The 19,595-nt window shown below is 37.6% G+C and overlaps 1 protein-coding gene across 1 annotated transcript in view; it reads right to left on the reverse strand.

The window, feature by feature from the left end:
• Positions 1–6,304: 6,304 nt before the first annotated feature.
• The window catches only part of LOC139115153 (uncharacterized), a 146,376-nt gene continuing 133,085 nt past the window's right edge, over positions 6,305–19,595 (reverse strand). The window contains exons 4-5 of the mRNA XM_070677067.1: positions 7,337–7,574; positions 6,305–6,809 (exon numbers count right to left, since the gene is read on the reverse strand). Coding sequence (XP_070533168.1) covers positions 6,565–6,809; positions 7,337–7,574 — 483 coding nt within the window. The 3' untranslated portion in view covers positions 6,305–6,564. The remainder of the gene's footprint in view (positions 6,810–7,336; positions 7,575–19,595) is intronic.

Raw genomic sequence — 19,595 nt, forward strand, 5'->3', positions numbered from 1 at the left:
TGCTGTACCCTTCAAAATACAGCTGTTACAGCAATAGAATCCCAATATTTTTTCTGTTAAAAGTTCATTTCATATTTCTGATATGGCCAAGTACAAAATAAAACAGATTTCATACAAAAAATTGCCTAATTTTTTATGTCTGCGTAAAAAAATTGCTTGAATTTGACATTAGCTATGACAGTAGTTTTCGATGTAAATTTTGGGGTATGGGGTAAGTTTTGGTCATATTTCATAAAAATCTGTACAAGATATTGCATGTTACAATATGTCTTTTTAAAGATTAGTAAATAATCTTACTAATGATACCTAACAAGCCAGGTTATATTCAAAAGCAAGCTCAGCAGTTGACTTAAAAGACGATAGATTCAACAAAAATGCACGCAAGTCAGGAATACTGAGATTTTGCGGTACCCTTCAAAATTTGACTGTTACAACTACAGAATTCCAATCTTTTTTCTGTTAAAAGTCTATTTCATATTTTTGACATGACCCATTACCGAATGAAATAGATTTCATACAAATAAATGCCGGAATTTATATGTCTAGGTAAAGAAAATGGTAGAATTCGATTTTAGCTATGACTGAAATTTTCAATGTAAACTTTGGGGTATGGGGTACGTTTTGGTTATATATCATGAAAACTATAGAAGATATTGCATGTTACAATATGTCATTCTAAAGATTAGTTAATTATCTTTCTAATGATACCTAACAAGCCAGGTTATATTCAAAAACAAGCTCAGCAGATAACTTATAAGAAGACAAATTTAACAAAAATGCATGCAAATCTGCTACACTATGATTTTGCGGTACCCTTCAAAATATGACTGTTACAGATGTAGATTCTCAATATTTTTGCTGTTAAAAGTCTATTTCATATTTCTGACATGTCTCTGTAACAAATAAAATAGATTTAATAGCAAAAACGGCCAGATTTTTTGTGTCAAGCTAAAGAAATGGTAGAATTTGGTTTTAGCTATGACTGAAATTTTCAATGTAAACTTTGGGGTATGGGGTACGTTTTGGTTATATATCATGACAACTATAGAAGATATTGCATGTTACAATATGTCATTCTAAAGATTTGTAAATTATCTTTCTAATGATACCTAACAAGCCAGGTTATATTAAAAAACAAGCTCAGCAGATAACTTATAAGAAGACAAATTTAACAAAAATGCATGCAAATCTGCTACACTATGATTTTGCGGTACCCTTCAAAATATGACTGTTACAGATGTAGATTCTCAATATTTTTGCTGTTAAAAGTCTATTTCATATTTCTGACATGTCTCTGTAACAAATAAAATAGATTTAATAGCAAAAACGGCCAGATTTTTTGTGTCAAGCTAAAGAAATGGTAGAATTTGGTTTTAGCTATGACTGAAATTTTCAATGTAAACTTTGGGGTATGGGGTAAGTTTTGGTTATATATCATGACAACTATAGAAGATATTGCATGTTACAATATGTCATTCTAAAGATTAGTAAATTATCTTTCTAATGATACTTAACAAGCCAGGTTATATTCAAAAACAAGCTCAGCAGATAACTTATAGGAAGACAGTTTTAACAAAAATGCATGCAAATCTGCTACACTATGATTTTGCGGTACCCTTCAAAATATGACTGTTACAGATGTAGATTCTCAATATTTTTGCTGTTAAAAGTCTATTTCATATTTCTGACATGTCTCTGTAACAAATAAAATAGATTTAATAGCAAAACGGCCAGATTTTTTGTGTCAAGCTAAAGAAATGGTAGAATTTGGTTTTAGCTATGACTGAAATTTTCAATGTAAACTTTGGGGTATGGGGTAAGTTTTGGTTATATATCATGACAACTATAGAAGATATTGCATGTTACAATATGTCATTTTAAAGATTAGTAAATTATCTTTCTAATGATACCTAACAAGCCAGGTTATATTCAAAAACAAGCTCAGCAGATAACTTATAAGAAGACAAATTTAACAAAAATGCATGCAAATCTGCTACACTATGATTTTGCGGTACCCTTCAAAATATGACTGTTACAGATGTAGATTCTCAATATTTTTGCTGTTAAAAGTCTATTTCATATTTCTGACATGTCTCTGTAACAAATAAAATAGATTTAATAGCAAAAACGGCCAGATTCTTTGTGTCAAGCTAAAAAAATGGTAGAATTTGGTTTTAGCTATGACTGCAATTTCAATGTAAACTTTGGGGTATGGGGTACGTTTTGGTTATATATCATGACAACTATAGAAGATATTGCATGTTACAATATGTCATTCTAAAGATTAGTAAATTATCTTTCTAATGATACCTAACAAGCCAGGTTATATTCAAAAACAAGCTCAGCAGATAACTTATAGGAAGACAGTTTTAACAAAAATGCATGCAAATCTGCTACACTATGATTTTGCGGTACCCTTCAAAATATGACTGTTACAGATGTAGATTCTCAATATTTTTGCTGTTAAAAGTCTATTTCATATTTCTGACATGTCTCTGTAACAAATAAAATAGATTTAATAGCAAAACGGCCAGATTTTTTGTGTCAAGCTAAAGAAATGGTAGAATTTGGTTTTAGCTATGACTGAAATTTTCAATGTAAACTTTGGGGTATGGGGTAAGTTTTGGTTATATATCATGAAAACTATAGAAGATATTGCATGTTACAATATGTCATTCTAAAGATTAGTAAATTATCTTTCTAATGATACTTAACAAGCCAGGTTATATTCAAAAACAAGCTCAGCAGATAACTTATAAGAAGACAGATTTAACAAAAATGCATGCAAATCTGCTACACTATGATTTTGCGGTACCCTTCAAAATATGACTGTTACAGATGTAGATTCTCAATATTTTTTCTGTTAAAAGTCTATTTCATATTTCTGACATGTCTCTGTAACAAATAAAATAGATTTAATAGCAAAAACGGCCAGATTTTTTGTGTCAAGCTAAAAAAAATGGTAGAATTTGGTTTTAGCTATGACTGCAATTTTCAATGTAAACTTTGGGGTATGGGGTACGTTTTGGTTATATATCATGACAACTATAGAAGATATTGCATGTTACAATATGTCATTCTAAAGATTAGTGAATTATCTTTCTAATGATACCTAACAAGCCAGGTTATATTCAAAAACAAGCTCAGCAGATAACTTATAGGAAGACAGTTTTAACAAAAATGCATGCAAATCTGCAACACTATGATTTTGCGGTACCCTTCAAAATATGACTGTTACAGCTGTAGATTCCCAATATTTTTTCTGTTAAAAGTCTATTTCATATTTCTGACATGTCCCTGTATCAAATAAAACATATTTCAGACAAAGCATTGCATTTTTTATTATGCCTAGCTAAAAAATTGGTAGAATTTGAGATTTTCTGTAATTTGTAATGTTAAATTTTGGGGTAAGGGGTAAGTTTTGGTTATATTTGACAAAAACTGTAGAAGATATTGCATAGTGCAATATGTCATCTTAAAGAGGAATAAATTTCCTTTCTAATGATACCAAACAAGTGAGGTTATGTTAAAAAATGAGCTCAGCACATGACTTACAAGAAGACAGATTTGACGAAAATGCATTTGGCTTGGAAAATCGTGATTTTGCGGTACCCTTCAAAACATGACCATAACAGCTATTGCGTCCCTATATTTTTTCTGTTAAAATTCCATTTCGTATTCTAGGGATCCCAAGGGTTCTGAAAAATACAGGTTTGCTATCCTGTGGGGGGGGGGTGCACGTAGACCCCCTCTAGCCCACGGACTACTTCTGATTGGACGACAACTTCAAGAAACGGATATCCAAAGAGTCAGTTTGCCATCGCTTTTCTGAGTCTAAAACTTCGCCATGTCAGGGTATGCGTCCTTGCAAGTACACTTTTTGGCGTTCATCTTCCAGATTATTATTTCCCTTTATTTCTTAATGATATATCTGTTCAAATGCCGGACTTGTCAATGTGCTTAACAGGGAATTTCCACCTAGGACGCATAGGTCGCTTAAAGGGGGTACATGCAGGCTATCTATCTACTGTTATTTTGTGGTATCCCTTTAGGGACTGGTCAGTTTCTTCGGCCTGGGGGTGGTGGATTCATGGAGGTCACCATGATAGGGGGGTCACCATGTTTTTGGAATGCCCAAAAGGGGGGTCAGTGTGTTTTTGAAATTCGACACGGGCTCAAACTTGCCTAAAATTCATCGTGCCAGCCACAAATTTCATCATTCAGATGCATTTTTCGCCGCGCCCTTCGGATGCGAAACTTTAATAATAATAAGACACATTTTTAGAGCCCCTCAAAGCGCGAAACTTTAATGTATAAGACATATATTTAGATATCTGTATGTTTAAATTTTTCGGCGCGCCGTTCGGGTGCGTTACTGTAATCCGGTAATAATCCGGTGATAATCTGGTTACAGCGTCCAGAGATTAGTAATATACCCTTGCTTACTTTGGCAAATTAGGCACTCAAACTCATCAGATGATAGACTAAATTACTACCCTTGCTTGCTTTGGCGAATTAGGCAATCAAAGGCATCAGATAATAGACGCAGCACAGTGACAAAACTTCGCGTAAGATTGTCAAAGGACAAATACAACCCTTTTCAGAATTAGAGCGCGAAGCCACTGCAGTGAACTGCAATAAAACTGCTTACACTAATTAGTTTCAGCTGTAGCCGTGGCCACTTTGGTGTTGAACAAGGCTACTTGATAAAGACCAAAAAGTCTGCTTGTACAAAGGCAAAACTAGCTCTGTCTGAGGCTGGAGTTGTAAATGAGAGTTTACGATTGGCACCCTGTGTTCAAGATTAAGATACAATGTAACATTACCATGCACTGGTCTATGTACAAATCTTTTTTATTTCAACTTCCCCAGACAAACTGTCTGCATGGGACATACAATGTTGTCGACTTTGCCAGCTGGCTACAGCTGAAACTAATTAGTGTGAGCAGTTTTATTGCAGTTCACTGCAGTGGCTTCGCGCTCTAATTCTGAAAAGGGTTGTATTTGACACAGCGACGCTGCGCTGGCGGAGAAAAAGAAATCGTTTAACAAAAGCAATGTTAACATGAGACCAAGACACCAAAGATTGGCAGTATAAATGTTTATTGGCAATACATATCATAGTCAAACGTTTTAAAATAAAATAAACCATAGCAAGAAGAAACCTGTGCTATGACCAAGACACTCCTACCCCCACCCCTACCCCTGGGGATGACATTTCTACGACCCCTATGCTTTCACAAGGATTCTTTGCATGTTGCGGTATTTGCATCGTTTACTCTCTCACTCTTTCAGTAGAAGTCACCTTGGCAACCGCAGCTTTCTATCTCTAGACTGGTAAATTTGTCCTTGTCCCGGTCCTATCAGTCTGAGGACTGTGTAGTCTAAATTCAGCTCTATACCCTGTGCTATACCCTGTGCTGTATCGCGATGCCCGACGTTACCATCAGCGCCTGGGAGCTGACCATTTGTGAGAACAACTTATACAGGTTAGATATGAAAGACGAGCTGATATCAATCAAAACTATCGTCGACGTCTTGCACGCTGTAGACAATGACAATGACGGCGTTTAATTCTCACAGAAAATATACGGGGTTTACATCAACATCTAAGGGGAGAACGATACTGGAAAACCTCTAAGGTAAATAATTTTGCCAGACTCACACAAACTCTAAATCCTTCATAATATGCAGTGAACAATGGTATAACTCAAGAAATACTGACATTGCAACAAACTGATAGTTATTGCAGTATCATACCTTGTAAACTTTTAGTCAATTTTCGGCACTGAAATCGGCTATCACAAGATTGTGGTGTACATTATTTCGGTATCATTCTTATTTTCAGCCGCCGCAGAAATCCTACCAGAGTCTTTTTCAAAGGAATGTTTTCAGATCATCCCTGTAAATGTCAATTTCTCGTCCATCACTATTTCGTAAATGCGCGAAAAACTTTTGTCAAAAAATCACGGTTACTCCAAGTGCATCAGATCAAGAAGAAATGATCTTTCATGGGAAGAACTATCAAGATACATTTTTAAATAACGTGCTTCATTCGCACACAGGTGAATAGCACTGCAGCTGCTGAGTTCACTCTATCGATGAAACATATACAGTGTATAAATATATATATATACATGTACGAAACATACATGTTTGCATACACATACATAAATACATCTTAACAAACATACGTACATACATACATAGATACACAGAGACACATCCATCCATCCATCCGTCCGTCCGTCCGTCCGTCCGTCCGTTTATCCATCCATCCATCCATCCATCAATCCATCCATACATACAAACACACACACACACACACACATACATACATACATACATACATACATACATACATACATACATACATACATACATACATACATACATACATACATACATACATACATACATACATACATACATACAAACAGACAGGCATACAGACGGACAGAGAGAGAGACGGCCGGACAGACAAGGTAACAGATAACAAAATTAGACACAGTCACTTCGTTAAAATTAGATAACTCCAAATATTGAAGCGCATTTTTGGTCACACTAAACGTCACACTGTCCAACATGCAGCTTTATAGCACCTTTGTTGTGCAAGTCCATATACATTTTGAACTCGGCTGGCATGTTATGGTGGAGTGTCTTTAACTTTTTGGGCGGTAACATTACTGCATTCTTGTCAAAGTAATGGTAGTAGAGTGGATTTCCGTCTGGATCTTCTGGGAAAGGCCAGTAGCCATAGAGATGAACTTCTTCACAGAAACTCATTGCGGCTGTAAATAAGATTATCCCTGTAAAAGAGAGAGAGAGAGAGAGAGAGAGAGAGAGAGAGAGAGAGAGAGAGAGAGAGAGAGAGAGGAGAGAGAGAGAGAGAGAGAGAGAGAGAGAGAGAGAGAGAGAGAGAGAGAGAGAGAGAGAGACAGACAGACAGACAGACAGACAGGCAGGCAGGCAGGCAGGCAGAGAAGAGAGACAGGTAGACAGGCGATATAATTTCAATATGACAAATAGCTGAGCACGGGTGTAAATGTATTTGCGCATTATCGATCAGCGACCATATTTCACGATATAAACCTGTACTATGTGTATTCTAATTTGATTCAGCAGTCCTGGTTCATTGTTTTTCCTTTGATGTTTACATGCATATCTACCAAATGAAGCAAAATGAAGAGAATATAAAATGATCAGGGTCTATGATTTGCCTTATTCTAATATACTTTAATGCAAAATATTCCTGAAGTTTACCATGACAAATAACGTTACAGTACTTATTTACTTCATATTTGATATTTACATAAATTATGATTATAATCCTTACCCGTTGACATTTTCTGGGCTCTAAGATTTTTCTTGGTTTTCCAAAACCTCCTGACTAACGTCTGAAAATACGGATGTGGATAAACTACTTTGAGCATGGTTGGCCTCAGCAGGTCCTGTGTTTTGAATGCAGGCAATGTGGTAAACCTGTACGCAAAAGCTGGCATTAAGATGGAAGCATTGTGATACTCCTCTGTCATATATTTCCTGAAACGCCGCATTGCCCGGGTATGAATCCGATCAAATCTGAGAAGGGAAGAATTATAAGATTACTTTAAAATTTACAGCGCTGGTAGAGTAACTATTGACGTGTTTTCAATTGTTTTTGTGCTATTCTAAATCATTCACTTTCTACTGAACGAAAGAAAACCAAAAGGATTTTAAAAAACACTCGTATGATAAAAGCCGTCGACAGTCGTTATCCTGTACCTGTCATCGACATGGTCGAAGTCTACCTGCATTTCAGAAAGGAGACAAAACAAGGGACGTCATACTTTCATTAGAAGATCGACGGCGACCCTAAAACACTCTCTCTCTCTCTCTCTCTCTCTCTCTCTCTCTCTCTCTCTCTCTCTCTCTCTCTCTCTCTCTCTCTCTCTCTCTCACTGAAATAAAGTCCGATCAACATAACAGTGAATATCTTAAGTAAACAAATGAAAGTATATTGGTTGGGATAATAGCCATTTAGACGGAAAGAGAAGAAAAGAAACATCAACAAAATGATATCGGAATGCGTTCAAGAAGTATCCTTCACGTCTAATACGGTTTGAAACTTTCACCAAACGTTTGTCCATCATCTTATGAATAAAACGAAAAATATATTATTTCATAAAGCTATGTAGCATGTGAGTTGCATAACACAGGATTGAAGGGTAGTCTTGAATCCCATCAAGAGTAATTGATTTATAAATCGGATTCTTAAGTGATACATTAAATAATAATAAATATCTTATGTTGCGTTGTTGTCATTTTCAATTCCTGCTAGTGCCAATCTTTGGATATTGTTATTTTTGTCGTTGATATTGTGTTTTCTAAATTAGAAATAGATTTTGGGAAATTTATTTCACATAAGAAGTGTAAGACGACCATCGGACTAGACGTACTTAATTGCCCAAACTATTTTTGGTTTGGTTTGGTTTATTACCATGAAAAGTAGTAGTAGTACACTTCACAAGTCATGACAGGCAAATACAAAATTTACATTTCAGTGGTAATGTGGAGCCAGAAAATATAGCTGTTCGCTAGTCGAGCCTGGCCCATTTACAAAATTTAAATTAGTTAGGTTAACACGTATGCTGTTATACAAAGAGTCCTACAAACATTATTTTATATTAATATGATACAAGTTCGATATCAGAGCGAGGTATTCCTGAAAATTCTTACACAATGATGTGACGACTATTGTGATTTAACTAGTTCACTGTAGGTATTCCTGTAACAGATACTCTCTCAGTGCTTTTGTAAAGCTATGCCTGGAAGTATGAACTTTAATTACATTTGGCAAACGAGTTCCATAATTGAGCACCCGTGTACGAAATTGCCGATTGACCTTTACATGTGTACATTTTCGGCAACTATAATAATCAGTAGCCTAGGGAGTATTTTGGCTAAATCGTTGCATCTAAAGGGAATGCGAATTTAGTTGGTTTTCCTGTAAAGTTTTCTCCTTTAGATCCGCGATTGCAGTTCATTGTACCCTCGGGACAGGGTACTAGCTAGACTCTCTCACAGCCCCTCGCCGGCTACTCCTCAGACCATAATAACGCCCTCAGCAGTTGAGCCGAGCCAAGCTCGACCGCATCGACTGGCTCGGTGAGTCTCGCTTGCTTGAAACACCGTTGAGGGCGTATCGCTTTTAATGCATCAAAACACAATAATAATAACAATACAGATAAATTCACACAAATGAGTTTCCTGTATTACAGAATAATACACATGAATTCTCACGAGTCCGCATGAATACAGGTTTGCTGAATACAAGCAATGGATTCTTGACTGTATTCATCTGTATATGCACTATTCAGCTAAAATAGAGGCAATAATCCATGCTAATACAGTAAAATATTATTGCGTTTTCATGCAGTGTGTATGGTTGAGGGTAGAGCTGGTCTGTGAGAGAGTCCAGGTACTAGAATACACCGAAACCAAGGAGAGGTCTTGGATTAAGGAAGCCGTCATTATTTACGGCCTGGGGTCGGAGGAATTTCACTGGAAACTCTGAAATTTCGTGTACCCCCTGCCAACCCTGATGAATTTGAGTAACCCCACTCTCTAACACAAAAATTTTGACTGAACCCCCCCCCTAAAAATGTTAAATATCAAGACATGTATTTGTGAAATTTATCAAAATAAAGACCTTTAACATCCTGGTGTACTCTGCTAGATTATCATTAGTTATCTCATGACTGTTGAAAAAGATGAAACCAACAAAATGAAATTCAAAGTCACAATAAAATGTAGATATAAAACTCAAGCTATAACTAGTATCCGACCATATAGTATTGTTTACTTCGGATGGGTATCATGACAAGGTTTTTACTAAGATATCTGACCAGGCAGAATTTGAAAGTACAGCGCGGGGAGAACATTTGGGAGATTGAGGGGGAAAGTGTCGCATATTTCTGAGTGGGGGTGTAAGTCAAAATTTCTAAGTTACAAAAGGTGTATCTAAATTCATCATGGCTCAGTGGCGGGGGGTGGGGGATGAGGTGGGGTTACTCGAAATTTCTGAGTTTCCGATGAAATTCCTCTAGCCCCTCCCCAGGCCGTAAATGATGACGGCTCCCTAATCTCATTGAATGAGACTGGTGTTGAGAAGCACAGTCGCTTGAGTTCGGGCTCTGTTGGCCCTTCAAGACGAAGACTTCTCCGGGTTACATTAAGGTAGACCGCGCCTCGGTGAGAGATATTCGGACTCTGAAACTTTTACAGTTCTCTTTTGATATGTCACTTGTGGGGTTCATTTTAAAGCTCTTGGTGTAACTAAACTTTTCACCACTTCAGTTTATCGAAAATCGAAAATTTTATTTTTTCTCCATAGAGTTAACTCAGGGATGGCGGCCATTTTGAATTTTAAATATTGGTAAATTTTGGTTACATGTTTCTATAGTACCAAAATTTGCACAGAGATCCCAGATTTTTATTCTTAATTTAGTAAGAGAATGGCCGAAAGTTTCATTAAGGAAAGTTTGAGCAAAAGTTTAAGTCTTTCACTTTCGAGGTGCATAATACCTTATGGTGCAGTACTGTAGCTCGAGGTTTGCCTGGGTCTGCCGTCCGACAAACATACCCAGGCAAAACCTCGAGCTACAGTATAATATAAACATTTCGAGGATAAGGCGAGAAAAAAAAAATTATCTGTTCAACGGGCCCGACCGACCCATATTTGGACCACTCCACATTTTTCTTTTTTTTCCCCCCGAAATCTTTACGAATCTGAAGAAACGCGGAGATGTTATTCAGTGAACATCTGTCTGTAAGATGAATGACCTTCACATTTTCGATGACATTGACTTGAGTGAGATTGATACAGGCTATGATTTGAAGAGTAAAGGTGGAAGCGCATCACAAACATTTGGTCAAGGTGAAGGGCAGGGTTACGCCGTGGAAAATAAACTATTACGCCTCGTGTTCCGTATAGCTTAGACACTCTGTACTGTATTGTTTCACCGGCGTTTATTTCACGTCCAACTGGTTGTACAGTCTATATTTTCTAGTGTTCCTATTTTCAGTGTTCCTTGAAAATTCTTTATTGTTCTTTGAGTTATCACTCGTTCTGATTTTCGTCATGGCTTTCTCCTATCGAATGTGTGATTGTAAGCAGCAGTTCTCACTGCAGGACGGACATGATTTGTGTTCCCGTTGTCGAGACTGCACAAGGAGTCAACCTTGTGACATTTGTTTGACTTGGACACAGGAAGAATGGTCTAATTTCGCTCCCTCGCTCGACGACGTCCCCCCGGACATTCCCGGGGCTGATCCGTCAGTTTCTGAGTCGCGAGTTTTGGTTGGAATGCACCGTGCTCATATGGCTGGTGACACCAACACAGAAATTGGCTCCGTTAGATCCAGGTGCCGCCAACGAAGCTGTTTGTGCAAAAAAGGTGTTCGTGCGAAGTTTTTCAGTGGGCGGGCAGATTTCAAAACTAATCAGCGGGCGGGGAGAAAATATCGATATTTATTGTAGGCGGGGAAGAAATTTCATTACTTCCAGCAGGCGGGGAGAACATTTTTGACAGTGGGCACCGGAAAATACTTTGAGGGAGGGGAAAGCTGCGTGCTTAATAGAACCTAACTAGAGGGGGGGGGGCAATGTTCCAAGGTATACTGCCAACTGCTTGCATGGTTTTGTGTTGATCTGGGTTGCCTAGTGGGCATCTAGTTGGCAATGGGGAATTTCAGTAGTGGGGAGAGGGCAGCGGGGAGCTTGAATTGTTGTGAGGAGTGGGGAGCGGGCAGACTGTAGATACCTGAGGGCAGTGGGCATCAAAATTCAGTGGGAGAGCACATTTTCAGTGTATACCAGTGGGAGGGCAGTTACGAACAGCTCTAACTTTCCCCTCCAAATTTTCGGTCTGGGTCAAAAATAAAAAAAATCGGTATATCAGCCTTCAAAACAGGGTTTTGTGATGATTTTGAGAAATTCATGAAATTTACCTGTTGGCGGCACCTGTAGATTGAACTGTAGAAGTGAAGGCAAAGAAGCTGTTGTGAGACAACCAACCCATGTTAATAAAAAATTGAAAAAATCATGAACGTACTAAACAACATATCCAATATATGTTATGTGACTAAGAAAAAGCATGAAACACACAAAAAGTGTTTATATTATATGTTCTGTTTAAGAAAAACCCAAAAAAAATAAATTCAAAACCAAAAAAAAATAAATTCAAAAAAAAAAATCCGACCTACCTACCCAACTTTGAAGTCATCCCGCCCGTTGAACAGCTTTTTTTTTTGGCCTAAGACAGACGATTTATGAAGGAGGTGTAATAAGTGCGTCTATTAATACAAAACTTACTTAAAATTTAAAATAGATAGATTGCACGTCACTAAACTTGTCTTGGAACCGACGTCTTCGGAATAACCACGGACTCGCGCCGTATTAAATCTGAAAATGCAAATGATAAGCTGACAGTGAAAGAATATTGATAGACTGTCACAGTACCGCAATTAACCGTCGACCATTTTACGGACAGTGATTTAAGAAGGTTTTACCTATAATTGTTCTTGCATATATCAAAGAGTAAATAGTTCTTGCTTCGGATAAAAATAGAATGCACTACGGACTCTAAATTTTTCAGTACCTTGTTGGCTCTAGTGTTGAAGCTCTTGGAGAAATTAAGATTTGGTGAAAATCAAAATTTTAATATTTCTCCATAGAATTAATTTCAAGTGTCGGCATTCTGTGAATTTGACAAGTTTTTATTGGTATTCATATATTGTATCGAGTATCGTACTATATATATATATATATATATATATATATATATATATATATATATATATATATATATATATATATATATATATATATATATATATATATATATATATATATATATATATATATATATATATATATATATATATATAATATCAGTAGAACTTGTAAAACGATTGGAAAAAGCAAATCACCTGAAAATATAGTCAGCATTGTCTATGGCCTTGCCACATTTGCTACCCAGAAGAATGCCACTGTTTCCAACTAAACTGCATTTCTTGAGAGACTTCTGTTGGTATGGCATTTTCTGAGAGAGAAATGGAAAAAAGTCGAAAGGAATACTTATGACAGTCTCAAAATTACACATTGAATATTGTGAATTAACTCGGTCTTGTGATGAAATTCAACCAATCATATCAAGTCAGGTGCAAGCACGGAACATTATTATGAGCTACATGACATGTCCTGGAGAAAAATGACACTACCCTGATATTTCATAATCACCTTGATAAATCTCCTGTATGCCCTTCCCGTTACTACAAATTTTGCTTTCCAGTCGGAGTCGTATCTCACTTTCTCGTATGGATGTATGTTTTCTTGGGTTACTAGAAAGAGTTTGCTAGTGTTGCAGGATCGCTCCAGGACGGACCTAGATGGATATGAAAGAATCAATTAAATAGATTGTCTCCGCGGAGTATTGCTTTAGAGTTTGTGAGCCTCCATGCAGGCCCCTCTGTCTGTGTTTGTCTGTCTTTCTCTGTCTGCGTGCATGTCCTCTGTCTCTGTATGTCTGTCTGTCTCTGTCTATCTGCTGTGCAAGAGATGCGAGGGATAACGGACGGACCTGCAATTCAAGCGGCATTGCCAAAACGAGTTTTAGTGGTTCACTCTCCTCCATAAAGGAAAAGTCGATGTCCTCATAAGAAAAAAAAATGAAAGATTCAAATACCAAAATGCAAAGACGACTGGCGCCATCTTATTCCATAAGGCCATATACTAGCATGGTTTATGTCTATCTATCTATCTATCTATCTATCTATCTATCTATCTATCTATCTATCTATCTATCTATCTATCTATCTATCTATCTATCTGTCTGTCTGTCTGTCTGTCTGTCTTTCTGTCTTTCTATCTATTTATTATCTATAACATATGTACAATAAGATATATAACATATGTAACGTATGTATGTATGTATGTATGTATGTATGTATGTATGTATGTATGTATGTATGTATGTATGTATGTATGTATGTATGTATGTATGTATGTATGTATGTAAGCATTTACCGTGCATACACACACAACGCGCGCACTGGGAGCCAATACAGGCTAAATACACATACAAAATTAGTTGTACATCTGAATCTAAAGTATACCTGACCAGGGTAATGTGATTGATAGTGCATTATATGTGCAAGAAAAATGATTTTGTAATTTCACCAAAAAGTGTAATTTCACTGCACGCGGGCGTCTATGGGGTAAACTATAAAATGTCTTCAATATGAATAAGTGATATTAGTGAAATTAATTTATTTCTTTGGACGTCTTTTTTCCAGAGCTCATTGTATGCCTTTTAGTACCCTAGGGCGAGAGCGTTTATCGCTCTGACCAAATAACTCGTAGCAGTTCATAGAGTAACAACGGGTTTACCTTATACGAGCTGCGGACGTGTTATTTGGTAAGGGCGACAAGCTCCTAAACTGCGTTGGCGATCGGTAAAACCATTATTGACCGTTTTTTCTCGAGGGTTTATGGCAATACATATTAATGAAGGGGATAAGGGAGGGTAATTAACAGATATGGACTGATTTGTTTTTGAAATACTTTACAGAGATAGCGAGGGTAAAGTAATTGGCAACGCACGACACACGTGAGGCCTAGGCTTGTATAATGAAAAAGTGTTGTGGGGTACCGTAGTTTAATACATGAATATTACTTGCAATATCCTGTGAAAAAACTGGTAGAGACAGTTGTCTGCGCATTTTGGCCTTGATAATGACGGCGTGCAGGAATCAGAGGGGCTTTTGACACACTTTAATTGGCTGAGCATTTGGAAATCACTGCTGAATACATGAAATAGGGCGAATACAGATGCTAACAAGAATTCATTGCGTAATCTTTTTTATGGCGTAATCATTTCTTTCATCTGAGATTGAGCAGTAAGGTGTTCAATGCGTCGTAACTTCTCGAATCCCTCGTTAAGTTATTATTACTTCGTAGGTATCGTCCTGGCGGGTGACCCTGTCGATAGATCGATGTGGGATAAAATTTAATTCATGTAGTGTGAATTTGGCACTGAATATTTCGATCAAATCCAGTCTGCAACTGAAAACATTGCCAGGAAAAAGACCTCATAGACAGCAAATTTCAGATTAATACTCAGTTGGATTTTCAATTTGAGAAAGTAAGCCTATTCTGTAAATGACGTCACGGTTCCTTACGCTGGCCGAAATTTTAAAGAAACAAGGGACTTGTCAATTGAATGTTTAGTAAGGGCAAGTTCAGATTGTATTTTTTTTGGAAGGACACTCTACTTGATGTTAACATTCAAAAACTTCAGTTGCTAATCAGCATGGTACAAACTATTTCAATACAACGATGTGATCGGAAACTTCATATTCATATTGTTCATCATCTCCACGTTGTCTTTGGAAAACTTGCAAATTTAAAGAGTCGTCACTGTTTTCAACCAACTCACCTCAAATTATCGGCTTCAGTTGCGTTAAAACTCCAGTTTCTATCGATATTGTTGTAAAGATCCCTCAGAGACATCGATCCCTTCAACGCACCCCTCACATTTTGAAATGTTGCATTTGGTCGAATAAACGAGACTCCCGTTTCGTTTCGACTGCGCTGAGGAATATCTGCGAGACTCACATTTGTCCAACTCGGCGAGGGAAACACGGCAGCATAGTTCACGAAGAAAGATGAGGCGCTGATATCAGTTTCAGATTCAGATTCAGATAGGTTCGTGAAATTGTGTGCGGCGTTCGTCACCCATTTCCTAACCACCGGGATACCGCTACCGAAGAAGCTTGTCATTACTATGAAAACCGAACAGTTGATTATTCCAATGACAAAGATGACAATAAATGACCGCCTTGTCCAATTCCACATGATCCGACCTCACTCTTGCCTAGATTACCTGTCAAAAAACGATGAAAAAATCTTCACTGCACAATGTCAAGTAAAATAACAGTCAACGCACAGTCAAACGACATCATCAGTCAAAACTAAACATCTGTGCGCAAATTATCACAAGTTATTACCTGCAATAAACTACGGTGTATAACAGAATCCCCCTGGATATGTAAAGCGGGCTATCTAATTAGTACATTCAAAACATTCAACTTGGCAAATTAACGACATACTAAAGACGGTTTATCATTCAAACACATTGCAGCTTCCCCATTCCTCAATACCACAGATGCATAGAGGTCAGTCCTTTCTGAAAAGGTCAAAGGTCTACCAGTAAGGTTATCCATGGAGGTAACCACTTGGAGTACATATTGGATTACCTGTTAAAGTACAGGAGGTCGAAACCATGTGTGCTTTGGCAAGCACTTATTTGAGAGTGTTCACCCCGTCAGCTCGCACTTTTCAATCTCAGGGTAGGACAGGGTCTGTAAAAATATAGGAAACTAGTGTTTAAGAATTTAATTCAATCAGTAAGCTGAATTCATGACCTAGTAGTAAAAGCCATGACAAGAAAGTCGTGACTTTCACCCAACGTCTTATAGCGGAAGAGCGCAGTCCTCTATTTATGTATAGTGTTGTGGAAACAATTATGAAAGACATAGCTGCAAGTAATAAACCGATGAACAAATGATCATAAATTGTAAATTCAAGTATTTCAAAATCTTTGTTTTAAATGTAAATGATAATTTATGACAGTTTTAAATTGTAAATATGGTATGTTAGATCCTACCTTTATGTACGAGAAAGTGATATGAATAATCAATAATCCTCTAGCGTTGTCTGACCGTTTGAACAGTCCATGAACAGTCTAATATCGGGTGACGTATTGAATATGTACACCATGACGACTGTGTCTCCAAAGCTCAGACAATGTTTGAAATGGGGAGCATTGGCAATCAGCGTGCAATGACAGCATTACAAGACAGAAGTGAATGGCAGTGCTACCTGTCGCTTCAGTCATTGTCTAAATAAACAATTTGAGTAACCAATACACAATGGGCATGTGTCTTACATAGTGGTGCCAAAACAACGGCCTGGTCAGCTGTTTATAGGTAACCACCCAAAGAAACTATTGCTTGGTCAGCTGTTTGTGGGTAACCACTCAATCACGGTCCTTCTATAGGGATGGTGACTCAACGAAACTTCATGCCAACGGCGAAACCAATAATTGGAATATCTACAGTAAGGGAAACTGCTCGAGTAGCGGGTCCTACTAATTACTGCCCGTGACTGCCCGTAGCTGCCCGAGGAGTGCCCGAGGAGCAAGTAGGCCAAATTTCGCCCATTTTAACACAAAGCCAATAGTTTAAACTTATAATATACCCAGCAAACAAAAAATGTCATTGATTTGGTGTTTTCACCATCAAACGTGCTTTGAAGATAACCCCTGCGTCTATATCTCGAGTAAGGAAGACATGTGAAAGACAAAAATCACTAAAACCATGATTACTGAAACCACTTCACAATCCATAGACAGATATGGTAAATCTTTGCCTATGCTATTCATGATTACTAATTGACATCCAACCAACGCCGTCGTCAACGCCTCCCCCCCCCCCTCCACTTCTCCCCGCAATTCGGAAAGGCACTGAGATACGCGTAAGAGCAACACGGTCTCGAAGTTGTGATCTTTGAAACCTGCAGCAGAGGCTGATAAAATATATCGGAGGGCTATCTGCTCTTCCTCCGCTGCTGAGTTCCATGGACTGACACACTGTCACGAAACGATGATTGTCTTAGTTATAAAAGAATGTTAGAGAATTCGAGGTACAAGGTATCCAGGGACTGCCATGTGCCGAGTAACATTGACGTGGCGATAATAGTGTGCCCTTTTACACTGATTGGCCACTGTCTGCTTTCGTCTTCATCAAACTCTAAAATTACCAGCGAATCGTGTTTTCAACCTATACTTAGACCAAACATTACTTAAAATAACTCGCTTCTAGTCCTTGGCATTAGGCAAAAAGTCATAGAATGATGTAGTTTTGTTTTGTTTTGTTTTCAACTCTTTTTGTCAAAACCACTTTGTTTGAGATTAACACGACAGTCATATTGTAAATAACAATATTTTCTCTTCTTTTTTAACGTGTACTGGTCCGAGAGACAGGCATTTCCAAACATCAAATCTACCAGTTTTATCAATACAATGCCGTAAATCATATATATTGAGTGATGTTTGCGGTTTGTGCGCAGAAATGATACGGTAATAGTTTGTTGAACACTGAAAAAAGATTAAAAAGACACGACGCGCAAGTTTCGAAGTGGCAAGGCGATGACCAGAAACAACTACACCTTTTGATCCTCAGAAGAAACTATTGAATCGTCAAGTTACATGGAGGTATCCAACCCGACATCGTTTATGACTCGGCCATTACGTCATACCTGTACAATCTGCAGTAGCTGCACATCATAACTCTAATAAAAAGAGACTTCAGATATCTTTTAACGGAATCGTGTGGCAAATATTAGAATGGAGAAAATAACATAATTTATCAAGCAACAACCAGCTTGCGACATGGTCACCACTAAAAATGTTACTTCGCCAAGGGGTCTCTATTCACTTTGCAGTAGTGTTTGTCGATGTCTACTTTTGATAATTTTGTCACCGCATTTAGGTCAAGCGGCTTTAGGATGCAAGTTATCCAGACATTACTGCTTGATGATAAAATAGGGTTCTCAAACCAGAAAAGATTACATTTATCACTTCTCTCGAAACCCCTTTCCGAATCAGATATTAAAATATAAAAGCAACATTCCTTGTGCCCTCATAGATAAATTAACTCGCTACTTACACTTGGAACATATTTGTCTTCGACCTGTTGACTTAAGCCAACATGACGTATATTAAGCCTACAAAGACTATGCCTGACACACTGGATGCTACATATTGGTAAATTGACTCACAGGTTTCGACATACCGTAACTTGAAGGTCACATCTACTCCGAATGCCAATGATTCAAATAAAAATTGACGTTTAGATGCAGCTTCTATGAAATTTGAGACTTTTTCAAATCGTCCCGAGACCATAGGCGGCTCGGAGTGAGAGCGCAATGTCAGTGTAACAAAGAAGGTAATCTACACACTTGACACTTCCAGTTCCTATGCCAGAACCAGCTTCCTGGCGGTTACAATAATCCGTTACAAACTCATGTCGAGTTTTCACCTAGCGACCGAGTACAACTCCCAGCCCTATGGACATGAAACTTGTCAAGGTCGCTCTATTTTTTTCCAACGTAGCCAAAAGGAATATTATCCACGTCCCTTTCTGAATGGAATACTTCTGTCTATTAACGTTATCATTTTGGAGATAAGAGGAAATTTGGATCCTTCTGACATAACCGTCAGAGAATTCTGAATTTTGTTAAACCGTTTGTTACACCACAGATCAAAAGAACGACATTTAAGATGACTCAAGTTTCCAATTGTTCACAAAACCTATATTTTCGAAGCTCGAAAATTAATTTCAACATATTATTACAATGCAATGCAGTTGTTGAGTTTCTACAAGACGAATTTACATCACCTTAGTAATGTTTGTCCATAGTCTTCTGAAAAGTTATCAAGATTTCCGAATCCAATCTTGATATGGTCGTGGTCGTAACAGCACCCAGCGGA

Source organism: Ptychodera flava, chromosome 17 (genome assembly GCF_041260155.1).
Source record: "Ptychodera flava strain L36383 chromosome 17, AS_Pfla_20210202, whole genome shotgun sequence".
In the NCBI taxonomy this organism is placed as follows: domain Eukaryota; kingdom Metazoa; phylum Hemichordata; class Enteropneusta; family Ptychoderidae; genus Ptychodera; species Ptychodera flava.